Below are 26,395 nucleotides of genomic sequence, written 5' to 3'. Positions count from 1 at the left end.
TGCTCAGACAGCGACGGGTTCTGTGCCCCGCCCCCTCTAAGGTCCCGCTGTGCTTCATAGCCTCACAGGGTGCAACAGATCTCAAAGCTGGCAGGTCTGGATGTCCTAATCCGTGGGTGGGCGTTTGTGATTGTTTTTAAGAAGGCCCGGGCTGCTTTTTCTGTGTAAAAAAGTGCCCCATCTTCCTCGTCTTCATTCATCCCTCTTGACCTCAGTGTGCATTTTGAATGTTGGTAAAAACCGTATTTATCCTCCGTATATTTTAATCTGGGGAACTGATGAGTAGTTTCCTGGCGATAATAGCAGTATGAGCAACACCCAGTGTTTTATCGGCTGTATTTGCCAGGATTTCAGAGTTATTTGCATGACATACATGCAGTGTAAGTGGGCAGTGCTTCGCAAGAGGTGGGAAGGCGCTATACAAATAGTTGCGAAATGGTGTCTGTCACTGTTCTGATCTGTGGTGACTGGACTTTCGGGAAGGAAGGTTTAGCTTCCCAGAAACGCGTGAGGAGGGTCTGTGGTCTGCTTGCACACACATAAGTAGGAGGTTCTGCCAATCACATGGGAAGAAAGGACATGACACACTAGATGGAGAGTTTGATTTATGTCCGGAGGTGCTTTGGGGGCTGGTGACATTAAACACCGTCTCTGAGGTGGGGGTGTGGTGGGACCATTCAGTCTTGATCGCTCTGCTGTGACTGGGGCAGGGCTTGTTCAAAGGGCAAACAATGCATGCATTGCAGACGGGTCACTCGCCTAGGTAAAGCTGGGAGGGCACTTTGTCCCTTACCACAGTCAATTCTAATGCGTCACTTACTCTTGTCAACAATGGGAGGCAACTGGGCGAAAAGTGAGATTAATGGCGCATTGTATTTACGTTGGGCAGACACATTTATTGCAGAAGTCTCTCTCTCTCCCGTGGACTTGCAAGTGCGCCCATCTGTTTACCTGCATCAACTAAGTCTGCGCCCTTCCCTTCCGCCTAGATTATGTACATTTTGCAGCTGTTTTTAGAGGCAAATAAATGCATGACAAGCAACGGGATTTTAGTATAAAATATGTGAAAAGCAATTCAAATCAACAGCCAAGCGCTTACTATCGCCGACCCCCGCGTATAATTGTAGCAGGGTGGTTGGTGTGTGTGGGGGTGGGTAAGCGTTTCATTTGTTCACCGGGGTGTACTTACTCGTCCAAAAGTGTTTGGGGGTCAATGTCGCGTTGCTCGAATTGCGAAGGGAAACAAGAAAAAAAAAACAGTTATATGGGGATTCTCGGTTGAAGATTTCTCATTAACGATAGTTGGTCTGATCGCTCAGTTAACACTCTGGGCTTGATTTAAATTTACCAAAGCAGTGTTTAAATAAAAGAGTGGCTAGGGAGTGCAGAGTGGCTAGGGAGTGCAGAGTGGCTAGGGAGTGCAGAGTGGCTAGGGAGTGCAGAGTGGCTAGGGAATGCTAGGGAGTGCAGAGTGCTAGGGAGTGCAAAGTGGCTAGGGAGTGCAGAGTGGCTAGGGAGTGCAGAGTGGCTAGGGAGTGCAGAGTGACTAGGGAGGGCTAGGGAGTGCAGAGTGACTAGGGAGGGCTAGGGAGTGCAGTGACTAGGGAGGGCTAGGGAGTGCTAGGGAGTGCAAAGTGGCTAGGGAGTGCAGAGTGGCTAGGGAGTGCAGAGTGGCTAGGGAGTGCAGAGTGGCTAGGGAGTGCTAGGGAGTGCAGAGTGCTAGGGAGTGCAAAGTGGCTAGGGAGTACAGAGTGGCTAGGGAGTGCAGAGTGGCTAGGGAGTGCTAGGGAGTGCAGAGTGACTAGGGAGTGCAGAGTGACTAGGGAGTGCAAGGGAGTGCAGAGTGCTAGGGAGTGCAGAGTGACTAGGAAGTGCTAGGGAGTGCAGAGTGACTAGGGAGGGCTAGGGAGTGCAGATTGACTAGGGAGTGCTAGGGAGTGGAGAGTGACTAGGGAGTGCTAGGGAGTGGAGAGTGCTATGGAGTGCTAGGGACTGCAGAGATTAAGCTAATGGCAATGTAAATGACAATGCCATTTATTTATCTGTTTTCAAAACCAACACATAAATACAAATGTTGTCATTTACAATGCCAATAGCTCTAACTTTTCCAAAGGCGAAACCATTGCATTGTAAATGCTTGTTTTGCCTTGAAATGTATACTTTAAATGCTGATTTAATAAAGTGAAGAAAGAAATGCATAATCCTCACCTCGTTGTCCTTAATATAATTGAAACTGTCATTCTCCTTAGCTAGGATATTTTTCATTCTTCCACTAAAAAGGGTTGGAAAGTGGTAACTCTGTTTCACGAACTATACATCCACTGCTAAAAAGGATTGGAAAGTGGTAACTCTATTTCACGGACTATACATCTAAATAGCACCACAAGAAGGAAGTAGCCATTGCTCAGAGTCTGCAGCCGCATAGCGAAACTTCCGGGTCCAGAGCGCTCACTCTTGTCTTATTGGTCCGTACTATCTATAAAAAACATGTGCCTCCGCCAATGGCAGGAGGTTACAGGTCATCCTAACTCGGGGCTGCCAATCAGCCGTCCTTTCAGTCACGGTGCGTCTTGTGATCTGACTCAGAAACCGGAAATGAACAAGAAGAACCAAAACAAAAGGAAAAGCGAGGTACTAGGAAAGAGGCCCTGCGGCAGGAACGCTTTCCAGGTACGTTTAAATGCATGTAGGGTAACATGAATACATGCAGAGGAGCGAGATACGGTGGCAGACTCAGTCTATGCGGAAGGAAGAGTACCGTTCCTATCATACGCTCAAGTGTGTCAGTATGATTAAAGCACATGATCTTAGGGCCGAACATTGATTCAAGAACACCGGTGTTTGTAGCATACAAATAAAGTTAGCTGTAAACGGCAGAGCTCAAATGGCAGTCTGCTCCATTTAACAGTTTGCCCTCTTTTGTTCAGTAAAACGCGCATGATAACATTTCTCATGGTTATTGCGCATCTTTTTATTCCTATGGGTGTTTAGGTGCTGTCTTTGCCACTCCCCACCCACACTTGGCTATTTAACCAACAATATTTGCGTACTGGGACTTGTCATTTCGTATTTTTAAATGTATTCGACTCGTGGCAAAGTTCGTTTAAAAAAAAAAATCCGGAATCACTTTTGGGTGACGTTTGCCCCTGTCCGGTTGTGCCTTGAGCCTACTTTAAAACAAGCCAAGAAAAAAACATGCTTTGGTTATACGTGGATTGTAGCAGCTTCCTAGTTATGCCGCATCCATTATCAGTGCTTCAACTATTTCCTTAAGGGATAAATATCGGGCAAAGGTAACACACCTTACATGTTAACTGACATGCCCGTCTTTTTTTTTCCAAACTGCTTTTTTTCGTGAACATTTTCCCTTACACAAACTCACTTTCTGTCTCCCCGTCTGTTTTTTGTGAAATGTGAGAAGCAAGCCAGCAAATTAAGATTAAGAAGTGTATCAACCTTTAAAAAACTAATATATATATATATATATTAGTATTATATATATATATTAATATTATATATATATATATATATCTCAATGTTCACAATGCCCAAGGCATTGTCCGATAGCCGGATGTTAAACACGGCTACCCAGCCGTGAGGACTGCACCATGCACTGGACTGAGCGTACCTGTGGGCACCCTATTTGGAGAACCATGTTTGGTTCATCATTATGGCAAGGAATTTGAAGCAGCACACGACACGGCTCACGTGGAGCCCACTAATGGCTGTATTGAACTTTGAAATTTATAAGCGGCAGCAAGTTTTATTATGAACTATGGCTTATGTAAATGACTACTGATCCCAGAATGCACACTGTGATGTCATGTGATGCTCCACCTGTGAGTGATTAAAGGAACTGATAAAGTGATCGGTAGTCTTACGCCATTTCTACTAACTGCTGCTTATGCCTGTGATCAAGGATGTGAGTTAATCTGAAACGCATAAGGCACTGTAATTTACCGGTGAAGCCGCAGACTGCGCTGCTGCCTCTTGAGTTTGATGGAGAATGCGTCCTAAAGCTTGGGCATTATGAAACTTGGATGTTAAACACGGATACCCAGCCTTGACGACTGCACCATGCGCTGGACTGAGCGTATCCTATTTGGAGAGCCATGTTTGGTCCATCATTATGGCAAGGAATTTGAAGCATCGCACGACACGGCTCACGTGGGGCCCACTAATGGCTGTATTGAACTTTGAAATTTATAAGCGGCAGCAAGTTTTATTATGAACTATGGCTTATGTAAATGACTACTGATTACAGAATGCACACTGTGATGTCATGTGATGCTCCACCTGTGAGTGATTAAAGGAACTGATAAAGTGATCGGTAGTCTTACGCCATTTCTACTAACTGCTGCTTGTGCCTGTGATCAAGGATGTGAGAATCTGAAACGCGCAAGGCACTGTAATTTACCAGTGAAGCCGCAGACTGCGCTGCTGCCTCTTGAGTTTGATGGAGAGTGCGTCCTAAAGCTTGGGCATTGTGAAACTTGGATATATATATATATATATATATATATATATATATATATATATATATATATAGTCTCCTTCTTACAAACAGCTTGCTTGTCTTTTCAAAAGGATGAAAAGACTGCAGCAAAGGTAGATTTGTGTGTGGCTTGATATTATGTAGTTCAGTGCACCAATATTGCAAGTAACGCTACATATTGCAGTGAAAGCTCATTAATTTATGGGAGAGAAAATTGATAGTATGCTTACAATAGTTCAGATTATAATTAAAATAAAAAGCTGGTCTATAATCATCAATTGGTGTCCTTGCTTAAAGCACCTACGCAGTTCGTAATCAAAAGTCTGGCGGTATTTTTTTTAAAACATGACAATACCCAGCTGAGCAATAGGTCTAGATTATGTCTGTATTCTAAGACATGTAAAGAACTGAAACATTGAAGTGTAAAAGTAATTTTGTATTTTATGTTTGCCTACAAAATACTGCAAGCCATAAAGTATCTATAACATGCTCAGGCAGGTGTTGTCACCAGAAAATCCCACTGAGAGGGTGTCGTCTTCCTCATTAAAACTGTCATGTCTATTGCATGAATACTCCCAATTTAAACCTTGTTTTAGGGGTATTGGCTGATGTCTTCTGATGTGGCAGGTGTCATTACTAATAATCTGAGCAGTGGCATCGGTGATGCCATCACTTTTAGTAAGAAATGTGATTAGTACGCTAATATACCAGAGCATCTGTAGGGGCCCGATAGCAGATCCCAGATATTAAGACAACAAATCAGTGTTCATTAGATTCCGAAACCTCTGATGTGAGTTCTATTGTAAATGAAGCTGGGAAAGAATTCCATAATTTTGAAGCCAAGGTGGAAAATCTCCTCACTCCCATCCATCCATATTTATCACAAACTGGCTGTAGCACTCCTGTGCCAGAAGACTATAGAGGTAACAAAATTGACATAAATATGTAGGTGTATAACTAGCGAGCACCCTGCGCATCAAGATTAGATGAGGCTTCAGAAACATGGCCTTATCTCTTTAGGTTAATGATCAATCTTCTTTCGAAATCTGTTGTGACCTACGTTCTTTTGTTATCCATAGATATAAACTGTCGTGATGAGAACGGACACAAGCACCAACAAAAGATGCTCTATTATCAGACAGTTTAAGATGTAGAATTTTTCATAATTGAACAGTGTGGAAATTGGTTTTGATACTTCTCCAGTTTCACTAACGCATGATCTGTGCAACTTTATTACCACTGATCAGATTAACACTGCATGGCCTTAAACCAACTCCTATTATGTCTGTATCAAAATCCCCTTTTCTGTGAGCCCTGAAAAAGAGTGTTTGGTATTTTTACACCTGCTCCTTGATGGTATTTTAGCTTTTAAATAATTACTCTACCACGCCTGCTTGGCTGGTCATTTACATTATTTTAGAGCACATATAGTTACACAGGTGTATGTCACCTGTATACCTAAAAAAACGATAAAACTAAATACATTTTTGTAAAAGCAAGTTTTCTCTTTTAACAGGAAACCCAAAAATGTCGGGTTTTTTGGATCGAATGAGCTGCGCCGAATGTATAGACTGGAGTGAGAAACGGAACACTGTTGCATCCATAGCTGCTGGAGTCTTGGTATGACACACATTTGAATTCGTATTGTTTGTTTCAGTCATTCCATTAATTTGGAGTCCAAACATTGTGATGCCAGACTTTCATTATTTTGTACACCCTATGTTTGTTTTCACGTTTAGTATACCTTTTGAATAGTTCAGGGAGTATGCATGTTTTTAAATACAATTTGGTCCGTAGCTAAATAGTAAAGATCGAACCTAATATTGGATAATATATTGAAGGCACGTTTTATCAACTCACAACGACTTCGTAAAAAGTAGAGGAACCTATTGCTCTTCAATTTAACTGGGCCATGCACTGACTGTTCCAGGGATACTCTGCTTCTACCTTTTAATTCCATTTATACGTTTGCGAATAGGCTTTTGCTTGCATTAAATTATTATTGTTTAAAAATGATGGTGCCAAAAATAGATCAGTACACAGAAAAATCTATAGAAATGCAGAGTGCAATGAGTTTCCAGCCAGATCTCCAGAAAGCAGTACTACCAAAATATGTTGATCAAAACATTGAACAGAGACGTTTAATATGACTTTGCACCAATTTCAGTAATTTTTTCGGCACCTAGGTGCAACATAGTACTCAAAAGTTGGGTCAGGGAATGAAAATGAAGGTGTTGATTCAGAGAATCATAACGGTTACATTATTTACTAACGTAAATACACATGTCTGTGCAACAACACCTACACCCTTTTTGCACGCATACATCTGTGCTAGTGCTCAAGGAAGAGGAAAAGAAAAGGGTGTGTCACATAGAGGTTGCGATGTCAGTCAAAAAGTCTGTATTTAGATTCCTGTTTTTAGCAAAATTGCCACATAGATAATCACAAAAAATCTTGCCCCATGGATCTGCCGAGGAGAAACAAAATGCATACATTTAAAATTGAAATAAAATGAATAAAGATTTCTTCATCCAACCTCCTACAAATGCAGAGACCAGATGAATTTCAGTTGCTCCCAAATCAGTTCATCCTTTTTAGTCTCGTATTCTGCTTAAAATAGACTTGCGCTCTCATTTATATTTCAGAAAATCCCTCTGATTTAATTCCTTTTACTCATCAGTATATTAATGTAAGTAGGAACCTGTTCAACTAGGTAGATATAGAAATTATGAGAATGGAGGACATATCAGCTCTAATGCTTAGAGTTAATGAATGCCAGTATGCACTTAGGCTTACTCACAAAGGGCACGTAAACAAAATATAGAATGAATACTCTATCTCCAAGTTATAAAACTCATAGGTTTCTTATTCAGGTTGTTCCAGAGTTTACTTTCACATGTCTTCCCTACCTTAATGCACATTGAACCTTGCCTTTAAGTAAAAGGTTTAAATAGGGGAAACCAGCTCCCCTGTATAGTATTGACACACTCAGCCGGTCAGGTAACTGGGTACTCTTAGGCAGTCGAAAAGTATTTACCTTACTTTTTGAAAGAATTATCCCTGTCTTAGTGGTGTTGTTTCATGGGGCCCGATTCACTGACCTAACTTAAGACAAAATCCTGAACTTACTACTTTTGGTATTCACAGAAGGCACTTACTACTTTTGGTATTCACAGAATGGATGTACGACTACTAACTTCATGTCCGCACTCGGTCTGGAAATTCCGGCCCGGAGAAGGAGCTTCCGGCCCAGAGGTGGAGATATCAGCCATGGCTAAATCCCCACCTCCAAACCGGAAGCTCCGCCTCCGAGCCGGAAGCTCCGCCTCTGGGCTGTAAGCTCCGTCTCTGGGCCGGGAGCCACCCCTCCAAGCCGGAAGCTCCGGCCCGAGTGCCGACGTAAAGTTAGTAGTCGTAAATCCATTCTGTGAATACCAAAAGTAGTAAGTGCATTCTGTGAATACCAAAAGTAGTAAGTACATTCTGTGAATACCAAAAGTAGTAAGTTTAGGATTTTGTCTTAAGTTAATTATGTGAATCAGGCCCATGGTGTGCCCACAAGGAGCTGCTTGCCTGAGTGTGTAGAGGCCAACTTCTGTGAATTTTCCTCCTGCAGATCCGATCTTTCATGACTGCTGTAGTTGCTCCAGACTCAATATTTTCTTAAGAGCCAGTCGTCATAGGCAGCCACTCTTGCCATGGGATGGTCTAAGATAGTAATACAAAGGCTTCCATTTAGAGTTGTATTCTAAGCCTCTAAATCCAGTTCCGTCCTCACCAAAGTATGAGCAGTGCTTCTGGAGAGCTGACCATGGGCATTTTAGTAATCATTCTCCACTACCTGAAAGGCAGAAGCCTCTTTAACCTTTCTGTGGTATTAGGTGTTTGATGTTTGGACCGCCGTGTTTGTAATTTAAAATGGCCAGAGGCATTTTTCCATAGGTTCTTATTTTTTTCTTGTGCCATCACCTGTTGAGCCGAGTTGCCAGTAGAGGAGTAGATACTAGCATGAAGACAATTAATCCTGTCTCTTCTCCAGGCTGAAAGGTGATTCTTGGTTGGCCTCACTGAAATGCACATGATTTTTTATTTTGAGAAATTGACTCCTAAATCAGAATTAATAAAAAGAATAAAAGTAGGTATTGAAGCAATGGGAGAGGTAGTGTTGACTGGCATTTGTTATGTGTCTGCTTCTGCTGTATTTTAAGTAAACATTCAGTAGGTCTGCATCATCTTTTGGTTTTGTTTTTGAAGAAGGATGACATCAAAAACATTTATCTGGTGAAAATATGTTTTCAAAATCTTACAGCAAAAAGTAAACTGTCTTTTTATCTAATTAAACGGGTCTGGCTGATTTGGTCAAAAGAGAGATTGCTAGAGAAGTGTTCAGTCCTCTAGAGAGTTTCCAACAATGGGGGATTGAAATACGTAGGCTCGAGCCATTACGATATCCACGGACACTGCTCCCAGTTAAGACCACCATATCAAATTTAAATTCATAGGAGATTCAGGAAAACACTTCAATCAACAGACCCATAACCTTGAGGGGAGTCCTGGACCCCAAATTCCCATCCACTAACATGCAAAATGTAATGATGGTAAAAGCAATAAAATGAGCTCAATAAAGAAAGGGGCAAACCCTAGCTACAAGTGACAAAACGCAAGAATGGTTCTGGCTGTCCCGGATGACCAGAAAGTCTCTCCAAAGAAACGTCATCAACATGTGCTCATGGAATGTACATGGTTTTGGTAAGATGCACTATGACACCTATACAAGGGATATCCTTTAGGAATTTCGATATCTGTTTACTACAAGAAATATCGAATCTGAACCCAACCTCTGTAATAAAGTACACAGAACATCATACTCCAGCAGTAAGGTAGTCACGTTTATGGTCATAGTAAGGCAGGTCTTTCAACGCTCACTTTAACAAAATACAGCTGTACACAAGAAAATAAAGTGGCTGCAAGCAATAAAAATAATCATAAAGGGATGAAAAGCATTACTCCTCCTAAATGTTTACATCCACCCAAGTAAATCTAAGGAAGCTGAAAGGAGCACCACCGTGGTAGGTTAAAAACAAAATTGCAAAACCTACACTAGAATATGTTTTTATATTCACAGGGGACTTTAGTTTCAAATTCATACAAAAGCCTGGTAGTGCCACATTCACAGTCAGAAAAGATACAAATTCCGTCAGCCAAGTTTCAGATTTAAACTTGCGACAGAAGCTAGAAGCTCAAGATCTAAAAATGGAGTGGTAAAGGGGGATTAGTCTGCATCCATAACCTACGTAAGTGGCAGGACGTGCTCAATCAAAGGCTATGCATTCATCATTGGTCAAATATTTTCAATTCAGCCCCTGGCCTTAAAACGTCCACTTTCCGCAAACATTAAAAATCGAGCTAACGCTACGAGAACTGACCAAAACAAAAGGATTAGCATTGTTGCCTGAAGGTTACAATAGAAAACAGCTAAAATGGCATCGTGAGAATTGAGAGCAAATAATGGCAATGGTGCACACTCGAGTATAAAATGCAGAGGGGCAGGTGTAGGGCGGATTTTAAGGGGAGAGCTGGTATACAAAGGAGCTGTGAGACTTGAAAAAGCAAATGGGTAAGGAAGTAAGAACAATTACCGCGCAGGCTAAGCAGGGACATGAAAGTGATTAATGTGAACTTCGGCAGAAGAAAGCCTTGTACAAAAAAGAATGTTGGAAAGCAAAAAAGGCAGAGCAAGAAGATACATGGAATAAGTTCTTGCAGTCTAACAAGTCCAAAAACAGCAGAGAATTCTGGGGGCTGATAAACCGGCTCAGCCAGGGCGCAGACTGTCATTACTATGCAGGGATCTCAGAGTAAGACTGAAAGTCACATATTCGCAAAATGTACATGCCATAGCGGGAGAAGAAAAACATACAGATGCAGAAAAAGGAGTGGAGACCAGTCCTCAGGAGGACATAGAAGGAACAGCAAACTATACAAAGATCGTTGACAAAGCGAATGCACAGACTACACCATTTAAAAATAATGATGCACACCTAATTGATGGCAAACGTTTGGAAAAAATACTGAAGAAGCAGAAAGCAGATGAGGGCACCATGCCCAAATGTCCTTTCAAATGCTCTCTTTAAATATGACATAGAATTCTGGTCCAAATATTTAACAAAATTGTTCAGTCTGATTTACAGTACATATAAGATCTCCACATCTTGGAAAGGGAGCTTCCTTCTTCCCATATACAAAAATGGCTGCCAACTTTCATCTTTGAACTATAGGTTAATCGCACTGACCGATGTTGATGCCAATTTGTACGGCTCATATCTATATGAAGAGCTCCAAGCCTGGGCTGATGAAGCAGCGAATTCCAAAACATCAAACCAGTTTTAGAGCAGGTATGGGGACAATCACAAACTCATTAGTACTGAGTATATGAACAGAAAATGTCACCTATCTGCCTGCTTTGTACATCTCAAGGCTGCCTTTGATAGAGTGCCACTTGGACACCTCTGGACAACACTTGCAGGATAGGTTCTCCCGGGCAAATTGCTTAATCAAATTATCACCCTGTATTGTGAAACATGCACACAGGTTAAGATCGGAAATAGGTGTAAAGTAACAGCCAAAATACCTACAAGTCATGGATTAAAACGGGTCTATGTTCTAGCCCCCACCCTGTTCAATTTATACCTGGCCGATCTGAACCAACATCTGGCATAAGGCAAGGGATTTTACCCAAAATTCGAAACAGTAATAATCGGTACCTACAATATGTAGATTATCAAGTCTTACTAAGTCAGACACCTATTGGGCTTCAAACGACAATAAATGCATTGGTCAAATATAATGAACATGAGGGGGTTAAAGATTAATTTAAACAAAACAAAAATAGTTTGCCTAGTAGACAGAAACTTCAAGTCATTCTCATGGTGAGCAAAGGACAAAAGCATGGAAGTAGCAACAGTTTACATATATCTTGGGATCCATATGGAAAGTCAGTTCTCTTTTAAAACGCACCTTGCTTCCCTACATATTAAATAAGGTGCAGTCTTAAATGTATGCATTTTAGTGGTTACAAAAACATCTCAGTTGCTTGTCACATAACCATCTTTCAAAAGTAATGGAAGCCAAGCTTCTACCTGCTTTGGCATATGGAATAGTGCATGTGAAGGAAGTATCAGTTTTGAATGTGATACAAACAAAAGTGTGCAAAACCATCTTTCGCATGCCCAAGTCAAGCTCTCCACATTAAGTACGGTTGGAATTTTGACTAAAAAACCAAACAAATACAAAATTGGAATGCTTTTGTCAACCTCTTTTAGTCATTTTGCGTAGCAATGAGCAGGTCATTGAATAAACTATGCTGGTCAGAGATGGTGTACATCAAGGGGAGTGTGATGACCCCTTGATTTCTAATGGTTTTACGTAACTGCAATAAACTTTACTTTCTTACTTACTGTGTCTGTTACCCCTAAAGGACTGAGTTCTTAGGTGAGAAAAACTGTGAATTATTTGAGAATAGTGGGCCTTTCTGCTTTATTAGTGCCGTATAGTTCAGCTATACAAATGTTTCGGCCCAAAATTCAGTACCATGATCCAAATTGAAAACCAGATGTGCCCCTAATTAGGAAGACTTCATGCAGACTTTGTAATTAATGTGTTCACAGTGCATTTTGTAGTGTGTGGAGTTTCACATTATGTATCTAAACAGTTTTTTACAGGATGGTGGATTATCATAGATGCAGCTGTTAAATATCCAGACATGGAACGATTCAATCACTCGTATCATGCATGTGGCGTTATTGCAACCGTTGCATTTTTAATGTAAGTTCAACATTTTCTGCATACCTTTTTCAAAAATTACATATAAACTCATGATTATGAAAATGGTTGAATGTGTATTTTCTTGAAAAGTGGTGACTAAAATGTTTATATAAGATCTAAATAATATACTATAGTGTCCGTCAACAGTACACCCGCACACAACCATTCAGAAGCAGCATTACGATTAATGCCTTTGTCAGTAATTCCAGCAGGGACTGGCATGGTATGATATCATATTACAGAGGCATTTGTGAATAGTGAGGGTGGTGAGATATGGGCATGTCAGAGTTCCTGGACCTTATAAAGAACTTGGCCAGCTTTCTAAGTAGTGGTGCAGAACTCCTCATCTGCTTGAGATATGATAATATGGTTGGTTGGGGCACTGGCGCATTTATACTTTTTATGCTACCAGTGTGTCTGTTTTCTTCTTTTCTTCGAGCATGCAATATAGTATGATTTTTTTTTTTAATGGTTTTGTTAAGGGTTTTTGTTCAACACACACCACCACACTCAATGAACACAGTAGTATATGTACTTAATTACGCGCATTGCAGCTGGGCCTGTGCACTTAATTCTCATATCTATCAATTCCATTCCATAAATGTTCCACGCATGTATGTTGGATTATCTGACAATGAGTCCATTCCTGTACAGCTTGCAACGCTCCAACAGGGTTCCGAGCTTTAACATTTAGCAGTATATCATTGCCCTCTAAACTAACTACAATAACAATTAACATACTTCCCACCCTCCTCCCATCCCACCCACCGACCCCGCTGTGCCTTAATCATCAAGCTTCCGTACAGTCTGGAGCAGGCCCTTCCCGTCAGCTCTATGCATCATAACTCCAATATCGCATATCCTAACCTGTATATAATTTTCCATAATGGTCGTCTACCATGTTTGCACTGAGGGTTTCCACTATTCCTATACCTCTGAGCGGTCCCTTGAGCCCTTTCAAGGCTGCGTAGATTCTGCCTCAGAATCTTGATCTCTCAGGGCCTGAACCAAGGCCTCCCATAACTTTGCAGCTTCCAGCGCCTTCTCATTATCTATGCGCCTAGCCTGCTGGAGTCAAACCGTACTTTTCACTCGCTGCCCATTTAACTAATTCAGCCTTCCACCGCGAAAAGCTGGGCCCTCCCCTTGACTTCCAGTGTGTTGTAATATCCCTCTTCGCTAAGAGCAACCCCAGGTCTAGAAATGTACTTGTTACCTTCGTTTTAGGAGTGTGCGGGAACCAATGCAGCAAGCACGTGCCCATGTCAGCAGTTATTCATGCAATATAGTATGCTGCCATTACTCTCCTGATATCAGTTCCAGAAAATATCAGTTAGAACTATTAGGCTTCTTTTCGAATGTCACAATAGCGTCATTTTTACTAATTTTACCAAACTCAAATGCCACGTAGGGCTCTGTAAACAAAGCACATGCAGTCATTCAGACTTTCGCATGTGCTCTGAAAAGCCTAGCTTTTGTGTAATGCAGTGTACAGTTATATGTGTGTTCTGAGCGTGTGTGAATGGTTGTGTGTTTGAATAGTGTGTTAAGTATTCTACAAGATAAAATACGAGTAATCGTACCATACGTGATTTTATCAATCTTCATTGGTGCTTCATTGAGTCACTAGACCTGTCCTAGGACCTCCACCTTAATGGTGTTGTAGAACTGTTATTTATTCTTTGTTCTGATTTTTAAGCTACTATGGCAGCCCAGGAAATGGGTGCTGATTGACGCGATCAGCGCCTGATCTGCAGATAGTTGTGTCAGATCCGTGTAGGGTGTAGCTGCCACACTGTACCAAGTAACACATACTTGCCCTATGTATTTATGATATGGATCAGTATTCAAAATATTTATTTGTATTTTGAAAACGCATGTGAAATTCATCAAAGATGGAGATTATAAATGCTAATTCAAGTTCATGTAGATATTGATATGGCTCAGAGATATGAAATGGCATAGGAAGAAAGGCTGTACTAAGTAGATAAGCACACTTTGAGGTTACAATCTAATGTTTAATGGTAACTTAATGACAACTTTGTTTTATATCCAAGTTAGGTTATTTATTCATGCTTATTTCGTTGGAACAAATTGACAATAAGTTGGTGAAGAAAAATGATGAAAATTTATAAATGTTGTTTTGTTTCAGCAAACCGAATCTCTTCTATAATTCCTGCCAAAACCAATTTATAATAGATAGTATGGCCATTAACAAAAACACAGTTATTGTCCATGGATGCTTTAATAATGGGCGTTAGGACAGCGTTGTATATGACATCAGAGGAAATAATGGTGAACTGACACTACCCATATTGAAACCTGTGACCTGCATATGACATGCTAGTCGTAGCAGTGAGTGCTCAACCCACATACTCTTACTGCTTGAAGATTCATTTCAAGAGTCTTAATGTTAAATGCCGGTGAGAACAATGCTAGATTAATTGGTCATAAAAAGTAACATATCAGTGTGTTTGCATTCCCTTGCAGGATTAATGCAGTTTCTAACGGGCAAGTCCGGGGAGAGAGCTACAGTGAAGGGTGCTTAGGCCAAACAGGTAATACAATACATATTTCTTTAATTTCAGTGCTAAATAGCGTTATCTCCTTATTCTGTGTCTCGTTTGTATCCCACCAGCATGACCTATTGTTCTGTATACTCAAATGTATATGTATTGCAAGCATGCTTAGGACTTGGCTTTCCAGAGATGTAGCACATGGTTCATAATAAGAAAGCCTGTCACTCTTTGCTTAATCTGAAGTCCCCATTAATAGATACGTGGCATCCAGCACTAATAACTCAAACAAGAGAAACCCTGTCCTTGCCACATTTGGATCAAGGCTTGTATATTGTAATTCCTTACACTTTTGGCTAAAATGCTGACAGTCCTAAAAGAGCAAAATCAAGCCACAATGATGGTTACAGGCGCCAGGAAAAGGTCCCCTAGACACCCAGGACTGTAAGTGCTGCACTGGCTGCAGGTGGTATACAACGCCCAGTTGAAAAATACATGAATGCTACATGAGTGAGTCAGAGGACTTTGATCCCACAGGCTAACCACCCACCATTGCCCATCTCAAGATCAGAAATAAAGTTAAAATTAGAACCTGTTAAATAAAATAAAAATGTTAAATGTCATGGGCATCTACTTGATATCTACATCCAACTAGATAACGATTTGGTTGACAACAACATCATCACCAAACATCTAGACCTTGTAGGACTCTGGACGAGAAAAAGCTCTGTCTGCCTAAACAGATCTTAAAAGGAAATCCTAGTTGTGGGTGACCAGGATACCGCTTCTCTCCCTTTTCAGTAGGACCCTCTGCCTACACTACAGACAAGGCTAAAATTCAGGGGATCAACTTTTGACTCTCTTCATTCACCACTCAGATTAACAAAGGGGTCAGCATGTAACTCTCCACACCCTGATTCTCTTACAAATCACAACAAATTAAACTTTCAGGATGTTTGGTTTTGGGATGGAGCATTGAGTATGTTGTGGTTTACTCAGGTCTGCCAAAGACTTCGATTGACAGGTTGCAGAGACTTTAAAATCAAACTGTTTAGAAGTACTTGAATAAAAAAAAAGTTAGGTACGTTTTAGTGTACCAATGGCATATATCATAAAAGTAAAGACTGACTTTGTAGGTAAATGATTTACAAAAATATTAAAAATAGCAACGTGGTATTCTGTGCAAATGTTTGCTGAAGATTACTGATGCAAGTTTACTGATCGAGCAAGTCTTTACTTCTAAGCTGAGGCATGATAGCTCTGACTTGAAGCCAACATATTTACTAAGCATCAGAGCAGCCAAATCATATGATTTAAAAACGGATTAATGCATCACAATTACTCTATTTTTGCTACTTTCTCTTTTGTAGCTTTATTTATTAAACAGTTTTGTATAACCGCAAGAGATATGAGAGTACTTTATTTGCATAGTACCATGAGAACGATGCAAGGGTCATACAGAGACGTGGACCAGGGTTCGAAATTGGATATTTTGCATGAGTCTCAGATAGTTTCTGCACAAGGGAAGGGACAGTAAAACAAATGATGAGCTGAACTTACATGGCAGTCTTAAACAACAGTTTGAAGATGATGTCAAATTCTAAGGTGTTTGGGGGTTTTCCGTCACAATCACAAATTACCTGGTTCAGGAATGCTATCTTGAAAAAAACTACATTTTATTTTTCAGACCCATAGTTTGCATGAGTAGACCCATCATGTAGATTCAATTAAGAGCTTGCTACAGACTGTACTTTTCTTATGATATTAATAACATTTGGTTTTGGTTTCATTGTTTTGTATTCAGTGACTTAGTAGAACTTTGTTTTACTTTTCAGGTGCCCGCATTTGGTTGTTTGTTGGCTTTATGCTGGCTTTTGGATCCCTGATTGCTTCTATGTGGATCCTCTTTGGGGGATATGTCGTTCAAGGTAGGAGCATTGTTTCAAAGTGCAAGTGGTAAAAGTAAATGAAAAACTAGGCTTATGTTCACAGCAAATAATTACATCAGAAAATGAGATAAACCCGGTGTTTCACTCTGTATATGTGTAAAAGTGAATTAGTATTCACTGATAAAACTGGGATTCTCGCAATGCCCTTCCTTGCCTGGGTGTGTAAATGCCTTCAAATCGCAAAATAAACCTTGCTCTAATTTTTTGCTATCACATTTACCTTCTAACATAATTTTTTCAGAATGCCAATAAAATCAATAATTCGTTATTGCTAGTGATATGTGGGGGTGGAAAGAGCATGTGTGGTGGGAGGTCAAAGTAGGAAAAATATGGAGGAAGACGCACCTTTTTTTAAGTGACTCGGTATAAGAGATACTTTTGCCTTCTTTTACATTATGCCCATCCTCCTCTCCTCAACATTTGATCTGCAGTGTCCTCGCTCACCACAGTCCACTTTGGAATACTTTCACTCAAAGTTTAGGAGTGCTGTAGTAAGTACTAGTCTCCACCTTCAAGTCCTCGGGAAGTGGGGCAGAGATATCTATATTCGCAAGGTTGCCCTATGACTATTCACTCACTGCTAGTATGGGGTGCTGCTTTCTGCTGCATGGTGAATAGAGGAGCATGTGACCCATGATGGTCAGACTAATCTACTCACTGTCCGAGTGGTGTAGACGTACCCATTTTTTTTCGTTTGGAGCTGGTTAGTCCTGGTAATTTACTTCTTTATGGTACGAGATCAGAGATTACGACCTCTATTCTGTGGTCCTAGAGTGTTTAGGAGATACTCATGTGTGCTTCTCTCCTGACCCCCATGTTGCTCCCTTACCTTGTGTGCGGGTTTCTCTCTGTGGTGTGCTTCTCCCCCCCCCATACTCTCTTGCTACTGTGTTGCTCTCTTCCTCATGTGCTTCTGCCTCACACACAATTCCTCTCTCTTGTGCTGCTTTTTTGCCTCCTTCCCACCTACTTTCTGTTGCTGCTACCCAAATGCTTCTTCTTTGTGATATATATATATATATATATATATATATATATATATATATATATATATATATATATATATATATATATATATATATATATATATATATATATATTATTTATTTATATTTTTTGGGGGGGAGAGCCAGGTAGCAATTTGCTTCCATCCATCCACTGCCTTTCACGCTAGTGAATACTATTATTATTTTTTTTTTTTATGATTCATCTTGGAACGGAAAAACAAAAATGGTGCCCACATCGTTTCGTATGCATGTGTGGTGATGAATATGCACGCCTAGGAAATGATGCTGCCAGTCACAGTGTCATCATGCTTTTTCTTCATCTTTTTTTTTTTATTTTAGTCCAAAAGGCGAGACCCTTTTGGCTGTGACAATACTTGTTATCCAACAAAGTTTAAAACCTTTATTTTTCCTATGAGTGGTATGTGGTAACATACACCAGATATGTTTTTTTTTTATGAGAGACGGTTTGGATATAGGCTAGAAGATAGAGGGTGAGATCAGGCTTCTGGCAGTAGAGGCAGCGTTTTCTTTTCTGGGGTAGGCTTGCAGGAGAAAAAAGATATATATTTTTAATTTCAACTGGCTGTGGCAAACAAGACTAATTATTTTCACTGCGAGTATGGAGAAAGGATGGAAATGATTATTTTGTGGAGATGAGCAACGTTAAGGTATGTGGGGAGGCAGATAAAGCAAGAAACACGATCAGTTATTTTTACATGGTAAGTGAGGAGTGGGTATGTATGCATTGATGAGGTTGATAAGAGGATTACTTAATGTATTTTTTGGTGCTATGGTACAATGAGATCTGCCCTAACCTAGAAATATGTGCATTCCCCCTGCCCCCCTAAACCACTTACTTGCTCTACTCTGTTCCAGCACTACTTCTAAAGGTAGTCATGGAGATACTGCAAGAGGAGGGGTGTGGTGGCGGCGGTGAACATCCACCATTTACATTTTCATGTTCTAGAAATTCCCCTGTCTGCTACGTTGGACTCCTAAAAGCAGACAAATAATGCTTCACTTATGCTATTCTTATTGCCTGTCAATTCTTATTGCCTGTCAAGCGGCACCCCTGTTAAACAGGCAGGTGCCTGGGTGATAGCTACATGCTTTATGTATCCTTTTTTTTTACTCCAAAGACTCCGGATGACCGGCTACAACCATGAGACCCCTGGCTCTCTCCAAATCTCAGCAGGGTTGCCATAACATAAAAGGCTTACCCCTTAGCCACTGTTGGAAAGTTTTCCATTATTTGGAACTGAGGGTAGATAAAACCTGAATATGTAAATCGAGTAAGCATATGGCCATAATTACATCCAGCCACGGTTTGCTTTCAGAAGATTAACTAGAGTGACATTAACCTTTTTGGTGTTGTAATTCACTACAGAAAATTCTTGCATGCACAATTGCTGCTGTCCTCGTCAACAGCAGCTTCATCAAGTTTGTGCACTTGTAACAAGCTAGGTTTAGGCCTATTAAGCACAATTGCCACGTATTTAGGTTTATGGCTGCCTGGCATTTACTTCAGATGTTAAAAATACCTCCTTTACCTTCTTAAAAGTAGTTTTGTCTGTAATATGACTCTTGAGTATATAAGTGTCCAGGAAGTATCGCCACCATGTATGCTCCATCTGGCAAATAATGAGATTGGTTGACCATTCAGAATACATTATAATAATCTAAATTACTGCTTTGTGTTTAAAGCCTTCCTGATGTTGGTAAAACTGAAGTAAAGGATCATAAAGCAGACACTGGTGGGGAGTGTTGTGTTTACTTGCTTGTAGAGGTGGGGATTACAGATACTAATCGCCTTTTTTCCGGAAGTAACGGAGAGTCAACCACTGTTAATTACCCTTCCCTGTTATTGAGCACCATCAAGGTCTTCTGCAGAGGGCAGTATTGCTTAATGTCATTTATTTGAGTCTATTTTTGTAATCTTGACTATAACCTGTTTTTATATACAGATGATAAATCAAAAGAGGTATATCCCGGAATCGCAGTTTTTTTCCAGAATGCATTCATATTTTTTGGGTAAGTCCAATTTCTTGCCATTCATTTACGTTAATCTTGAGATTTTACCCTGTACTTTCTTATTTACAGCTTCAGGTGAAAAATACTACCACAATGTTTGTTCTCAAATAAACCAAACAGCATTACCCCATCTCGTTGTGCCAAACCTCAATGTTGTACTACGTATCTATGTTCAAGTGAACTATTTGGTTCCATTTTAGTAGGTATAAAGAACTGATAACGTTTTCTAATATACATATACTTTTGGCATACCGATGCATGCTTTTGTGTAGGACATGATTCATTTCTCCTAGGCACTTGGGTGATGTGCTCTGTGGCTTGGGAAAGGTGCCACATTGATAGCACACCAAAGGAAAGTGATCTGCAGCAGGGCATGTTTTCTCTTTGTTTGCCAGTGTCTCAAGGGAGCTCCTGCATGAGTGTGTTTGGGGGAGAGGGGCAATGGCACTCCTTGGTAAGTAAATCCTTGACTTCTGGAGAGATGAAATAGAGATACTACGTATATGCCAGATATAGTGGATTATTTTGGGTGAAAAGCATGCACAAAAGCATATTTCAATACAAATATAAATTATAGAAACATATAGCCCTGCTCCGTTGTCTGAGAAGAGGGGAAAACGGTGAATGAAACAATCTGGTAAGCAAAGAGCTTAGTATCTCTTGGAGGGAGAGTCCAGGTAATGACTCCAGACTTTCATCAATATTTGTCTTGTAACACTGGGTTGACAGTTAAGTTACCCCATGGTCACTCTTTGAAACATCGCTAAGCTCTTTTCATTATTTTAAATGATGGCTTTGTTCTGACCAAGACTTGCTGTTTCAATTCTTTTGCAGACCCCACTTGACAAACACTACCATGGCCTAGAGTTTTTTTTTTAATTGTTATTATGCATGATTAATAAAAACCGTTGCATACACTTATCATTAATTCATTCACTTAATGCGATGCAAGATAAAATAGAATTAAAACAATCATAAAAGGCATCATATTAAATATCACATTTTAGGGCTTTTACAACTCATCAGATTTAAAGTGCCTATGCTTCAAGATGTAGTCTAAAAGGAGATTTTCAGGTTAAGTAACAGTAAGAAAATGGCAGAGCTATATTGTTATTCAGTGTCCGCTTGCAATGTGCACTTAAGTCTATCTACCACTGTGTCAAAGAATTTTGTAAGTCTGCAGTTTAGCTGCGTTTCCACTGGATTAAAGCACACTTTTACTGCCAGCCTGCAGGTCCTAATACCACTCTGTTTGAACATTGGTCGGAGTAAAGTGCGTCTATGTCCTTTAGGTTGGGGCAGATGCAGATGATCTGCACAGGGTCCTCATTTCCTTTTTCGCAAAGGTGGCGGATCTGCTCTCCTGGTCTCCTTTTCCAGGGCAGCAGGTGCAGAAGATTTGGTAAAATGCCAAAGCGGAGCTTTAGGAACTTTTCCTTTATCCTCATGTTTTTAAATAAAATTGAGGTTTAAGAACTTTGTAGTCACTAAGCGCAATCCAGACATGAGCCCTTTCAGCCAGTGTTTCCTTATCTTCTGTAACCATTCGTGTTACTTTTGTTGCAATCTTTTTAAAGCTCTTGTGATCTGTAGAGGTTGCCCAGAGGTTGGTCAGTCCCAGTTGTTTTAATGAGTCAAGCAAGTACTCCCTAGTGGGTGATTTTCCACGGCATGACCGCTCGTTCCAAAGGTGCGAGTTTAGGCGTCCTGCTTCGACACCTCTAATCTTGTGCCAGTTTTTTTTATATATGCGCCCCTCCTTTCCACCAATTGTTTTTGTAGCCCAAATTCTAAGCGTATTTGGGCAGGTGACACATAGTTTAGTAGATGGAAAATTGCTCTGTAGATGTTGGTTGATTGTTTTATCTAAGGCCGCTGAATCTCTCCCTTGCATTAATTCTCTCTGGCGTTGGTTGTAATTTTGCTCGAATCAACTGTAGTAAAGAGTCAAGGGTTAGGTTGTAACCTGGTCTAAACAATGCCCATCCAAGTACCAGTTGATCTTTTTCCTCTTATGAAAATGTACTGTCATAATTTTTGTTTTCTTAAGATTTATATTTAGTGTATTACAGGGGGGGGGAGGGAGCACACTGCCTCTCATCCCAGCACAGTTCACCCCATTGCATCCTGGTAAATGCAGTACGCTTACTTTCAAAGTTGCTGTAGTCTTTCACCAAAGTTGGTGCAGGTAGTGCTGTTATCTCCAGACCTGTGTATCTGGGTTTAGCTCGTCATCCATAGAGAGCAAAAAGTAGTAAGAAGCAGAGAAAAGTCATCCGGGGTTGCTGAAATGGTGCCCAAGTCTTCAAAGGTCACAGTACCTCTCCACAGGCACACAGGTGCATCCCAGGAGAGCTCATTGGCTCAAGGAAGCCTTTTGAGCACAAGGGGGGAGGGAGCAGACTGCCTCTCATCCCAGCACAGTTCTTTCACCCCATTGCATCCTGGTAAATACAGTACCCTTACCCTGATGATCTTTTAAAGTTGATTAAAATCGCCTGCCAAGATGATATACTCTGCGTCCTGCTCTTCTATAATACTTGTCAGCTCTTAAACTATCTCTTTTGCAGCTTTTAACCTGTGCTTAGAGTGCACTTAAGTATTGATTATTGTGAATTAGCTGGTCTTCCTCGTTAAATTTGAGTATTGTCAATACCGCCTGTATGGCACTTGGGCTGCAATTTGTGCCTCAACTGATATAATTGCTCCTATTGTGATTACTGAGGCAAATATCATCCGACCTTCTGAGCAATGGCCAAAGTTAGATCCCTTTCTGGCCTAGAGTGAATGTGGTTTTCTTGCATGCTCTGCTTATTCCATTCGCAGTGCGTTTTGCTTCCCCTGTCACCAATTCTTGCAGCTTCTCTATCAAAAATGCACACAAAATTAGGGCATGGGGGAAAACTGTCTGGGTCATTTTTCTTGAAAATATGCAAGCTCCGATGAGGATGATTTTATGAAGCACAAAGAATCTGCACGGGCGTTCTTTTCACCACATTTAAGTCTACACCTTTGGGACCCTCTGAACTTCGTAGCACCTTGCTTTGTTTCTGTTCGCTATTTTCTTTCGATTGTAGCTCAATTTGATATGGTTTCCTTCCCAGTTACGGTCTCTCTATGTCCCATCTCCCCCCAATACTCAGCTCTTGATGCACCTCATGAAGATCTGCTTGGATTCCTCTTGTGACTAAGTCACTTTCCGTGACTAGTTGAGCTCTTGGGGGTTATCTTGCTACGTCATTCATTTGCATATTGTTACGGAATGCCCTGTGATGCAGGAGTACAAGCCTTCTTGAATTCACTGACTTTTGCTTCTCAGCATGCACAGCCCGGCAGGGAGTGGCTGTCTTATGGCGCATCTCCTGATTAACTGGTTATGAAATCTTTTATGATCATTCCTCTTGGTCTGTAATCAAATGACACTTTTTTATCATATCCTCCCTGAGCATCCAGTTGTGCTTTTGAGGGACCTGGGCCTCGTCTTTCCCATTCTACACATCACACATCACATCACAGATTTTTACACCCGGTCTGAATCCACCAGACATCTCAATACATATCAAGGCAGATCCAAAAAAAGATTTGTCACATTTTCAGAAACCTCCTCTTCAGAGTCATCAGCTGAGTCAGATCCAGGAGAAGGATCGTCCAATAGGAACCAACAGAAGAGGCCTTTTTTAGGACAAGGCCAACAACAACAGCGGGGCAAATTCAAACCCCAACAATGGGAAATGACCACGCGCAAGCAGCACTACAAGTCATAGAAAATTCCTCTATCATTAACATCTCCAACAAGGGGGAGGAGCCAAGATGGCGACCGAGACGGACGTGTAGTCGCCCGGCTCCCCGAGACTGCAACCTCTGCACTAATATCCTGATTTCCAGCCTGATATATTCCTAGCGCAGAAATATGAGGGAAGCGCGCTGATGCCGGTGATGTGTCTCCGATGTTCCTGCCTGCCCGCCGCGAGGTGTTTCTGGACCCTGGAGTGATCGCTCGCTGCACGGAGCAGAGTCCCGGACCCGGACCCCGCTTGGCTGATCTCGGCCGATCCCGGCCGGAGCTCCTGTAACCAGCCCCACGTCCGGTACGCCTGCCATCGTCTGACCGCCTGCATCTCGTTGGCGCCTCAGCCCGTAAATTTGCTGAGTAATTGCGGCGCGACCGATTGAGGGTCCGTGCCGCTATCCCTGCTCCGAGGGACGCTGAGGTGAGCCGCGCTGTACTCATTCCTGTCGGTGCTACCCCAGCTGCCGCGGCTCACCGTTGAGACTTCTCCTGCCTGGGCCTGCGCGAGGGGGGCTTTTGTAACTGGCTGAGCGCACTTGGGGAGCCCCGATTCCGTTGAGTGGCTCTACCCTCACCCCCCACCGCGAACCGTGTTCGAGTGGCCGGAGCGCCCCGAGCTGCAACATGGCGGCCATTCCCCCTGCACGATCGGCGGACTCCACATCGGCCCCGGACTGGGTCGCCCGGCATTGTCCTGGAAGGTACGTGGAAAACCCGGGTGGACCCCGGGCCGTGGGCACTGAAGATCGCCCGCCTCACTACACCCTTGCCTCTGTTGCTGGGGCGCTTGCGGACCTGATGCGGGAATGGCGTGCTTGCTCCAGCGCACTCAGCGCGAAGTTGGAGGTGATCACTCTCGGCTTGGGGGGTGAATCGACGGCTAGCTCCCCTCACAGCGTCGACCTGGCTCCCCCTAATACTACACTTGGAACAATGTTGCTATGTGGTGGTACATCGAACCAGCACTCTCATGGTGGAGATTCTGCAGACTCGTTGCTCGCCCCTAGCGCTGGTGCTACTTTGTTTCCTATCCTGAGGGCTCCTTCATCTTCAAACATTGTTGCACGGTCTTTGTTGCCGAAGCTGCTGACAGAGCCATTACTTTCCATCGTTGGCTATGCTGAGCACGGGGAGACTTTGACTCAGGGGCTTGTGAGGAACCGGGCGGACCTGGTGGTGACTCTCCTATGTGTTCCAGCCATTCTGTTTGATTCTAAGCGTCCATCTTGTGTTTTGATGCCTTTTTCTTGCCGAGGGCGGCCATTTTACTCCTTTGTTCTGGCTGGGGCGGTCTTCTTTACGGGGCTGGGAAGAGGGGTTCGCTTCAAATCCGGCCAGGGCTAGGATGATCCTTCCTTTTTAAGTAACGTTACTGCTGGGCGGGCGGGGACCCGGGGGGGAACGCTTCTTTAATGTGTACTGCACTGACCCACGCTGTCCCTCCCCCCTCTCTGTATTGTACACGAAGATCTGATTCAGGGATAGTGCTGGGGATGGGGGACACTTTCATGCTATTGACTTCGGGAGACACGCTACTGGGTCCACTTTGCGCATCAGAGACTTCCTGACATGTGCCTATCAACAGTTTTGCAATGCTGCTTGATTACAGTACTGCCTTACTCCGCATGTGATGAGACTTGCTTTATACTGGGGGGTGGGAATTATTGGCCCACCTGATGTGGTTATGTGCTAGGTGATGACCCGGAGACCGGGGTGTGACTGGTCTTGTTCCTATCCTGGTTCCTATGTCTCCCGAATTTCTTGCTAGACATTGTGTGGAGGCGGTGCAGGGCGGGGGGCTCCGGGTGACTTGATATTGACAGTGCTCCTCCCCACCGTTCTCCTTTTCTGGGAGTGGTAGATTAGCTTGTCCTTTTCTCCCTCCCTATAGTCAAGAGTGACACCTTTTTTTTTTTTTCTTTCCATCTCCTTTTTCCTTCTTACGGCATTTCTTGCTGTCTCCTCTCCTCTCTTCCGACTTCTCTTCTTCCTAAATTTCGGGTTTATAGGGCGACAGGCACGCTGCTTGAGGGGGGGTAGTCCATAGCCTCTGCATGTGTGTAGGGTGGGGGGTTATATTTCCTTTTTGTTAGTTTCTATGGGACCTGTTTTATTTCTCTGTTATTTCACCTTTTTGTCCATGTTAGGGAGTGCTGGGTGTTGGGTGGCAGCGGTAACATGACTGGGTTATAGGTGCTACTCTGTAGCATGGAAATTGTGTCACCATCCTGCTTGGCGGGGACTTGATTGTTGATATACGAATTGCTTGATATAGTTGCCAACGTCGTGTCCCACCTACATGGACCTTGTTCTATTTTTTATTTTTACTAGTACGGAACACTACGGCCTGAACGATAGTTGCATAACAAAAACTTTAAAATCTAACCTTTATTCATCCTGTGCCACGGTGCTGCGACATCCTCCAGCTTTTTCCTTCCTTTCAATCTTTGCGGTTCTGATGCAGCACTGTGTCACCATAATGTAAGCTGTAGTGCTTAACTGAGTGTTCGTGGCCGGCCGGATGGTTGTAGGCCCGTATTTGTTCTTTTTCTTCATGCACAATAAAGGTTTTCAAAAATTAAAAAAAAAAAAAAAACATCTCCAACAAGATTCTTACCAAAGCCGAAGAAGAATTGTTGCAATTGGGTCTTTCATTTGTACCTGGCACACGTATAGACTTCACCAAAGTGAAATTGGAAGTGATTGAATTCTTTAGAAAAATTCGACTTAGATGGTTCTTCAAAGATGCAGTGAACCAGCCACAAGCAGAGGTTTCTGGTCTT

At 42.0% G+C, this 26,395-nt stretch overlaps 1 protein-coding gene across 1 annotated transcript in view; it reads left to right on the top strand.

The window, feature by feature from the left end:
* Positions 1 to 2,506: 2,506 nt before the first annotated feature.
* Positions 2,507 to 26,395, top strand: part of TMEM50A (transmembrane protein 50A) — a 58,846-nt gene continuing 34,957 nt past the window's right edge. Inside the window, exons 1-6 of the mRNA XM_086956409.1 lie at positions 2,507 to 2,670; positions 6,012 to 6,115; positions 12,207 to 12,319; positions 14,810 to 14,877; positions 16,671 to 16,763; positions 19,756 to 19,822. Of these exons, the coding sequence (XP_086812535.1) occupies positions 6,023 to 6,115; positions 12,207 to 12,319; positions 14,810 to 14,877; positions 16,671 to 16,763; positions 19,756 to 19,822 (434 nt within the window). The 5' untranslated portion in view covers positions 2,507 to 2,670; positions 6,012 to 6,022. The remainder of the gene's footprint in view (positions 2,671 to 6,011; positions 6,116 to 12,206; positions 12,320 to 14,809; positions 14,878 to 16,670; positions 16,764 to 19,755; positions 19,823 to 26,395) is intronic.

The sequence above is a fragment of the Lissotriton vulgaris genome, chromosome 2_1 (assembly GCF_964263255.1).
Source record: "Lissotriton vulgaris chromosome 2_1, aLisVul1.2, whole genome shotgun sequence".
NCBI classification, from domain to species: Eukaryota; Metazoa; Chordata; class Amphibia; order Caudata; family Salamandridae; genus Lissotriton; species Lissotriton vulgaris.
This window is presented reverse-complemented; position numbering and strand designations above follow the sequence as displayed.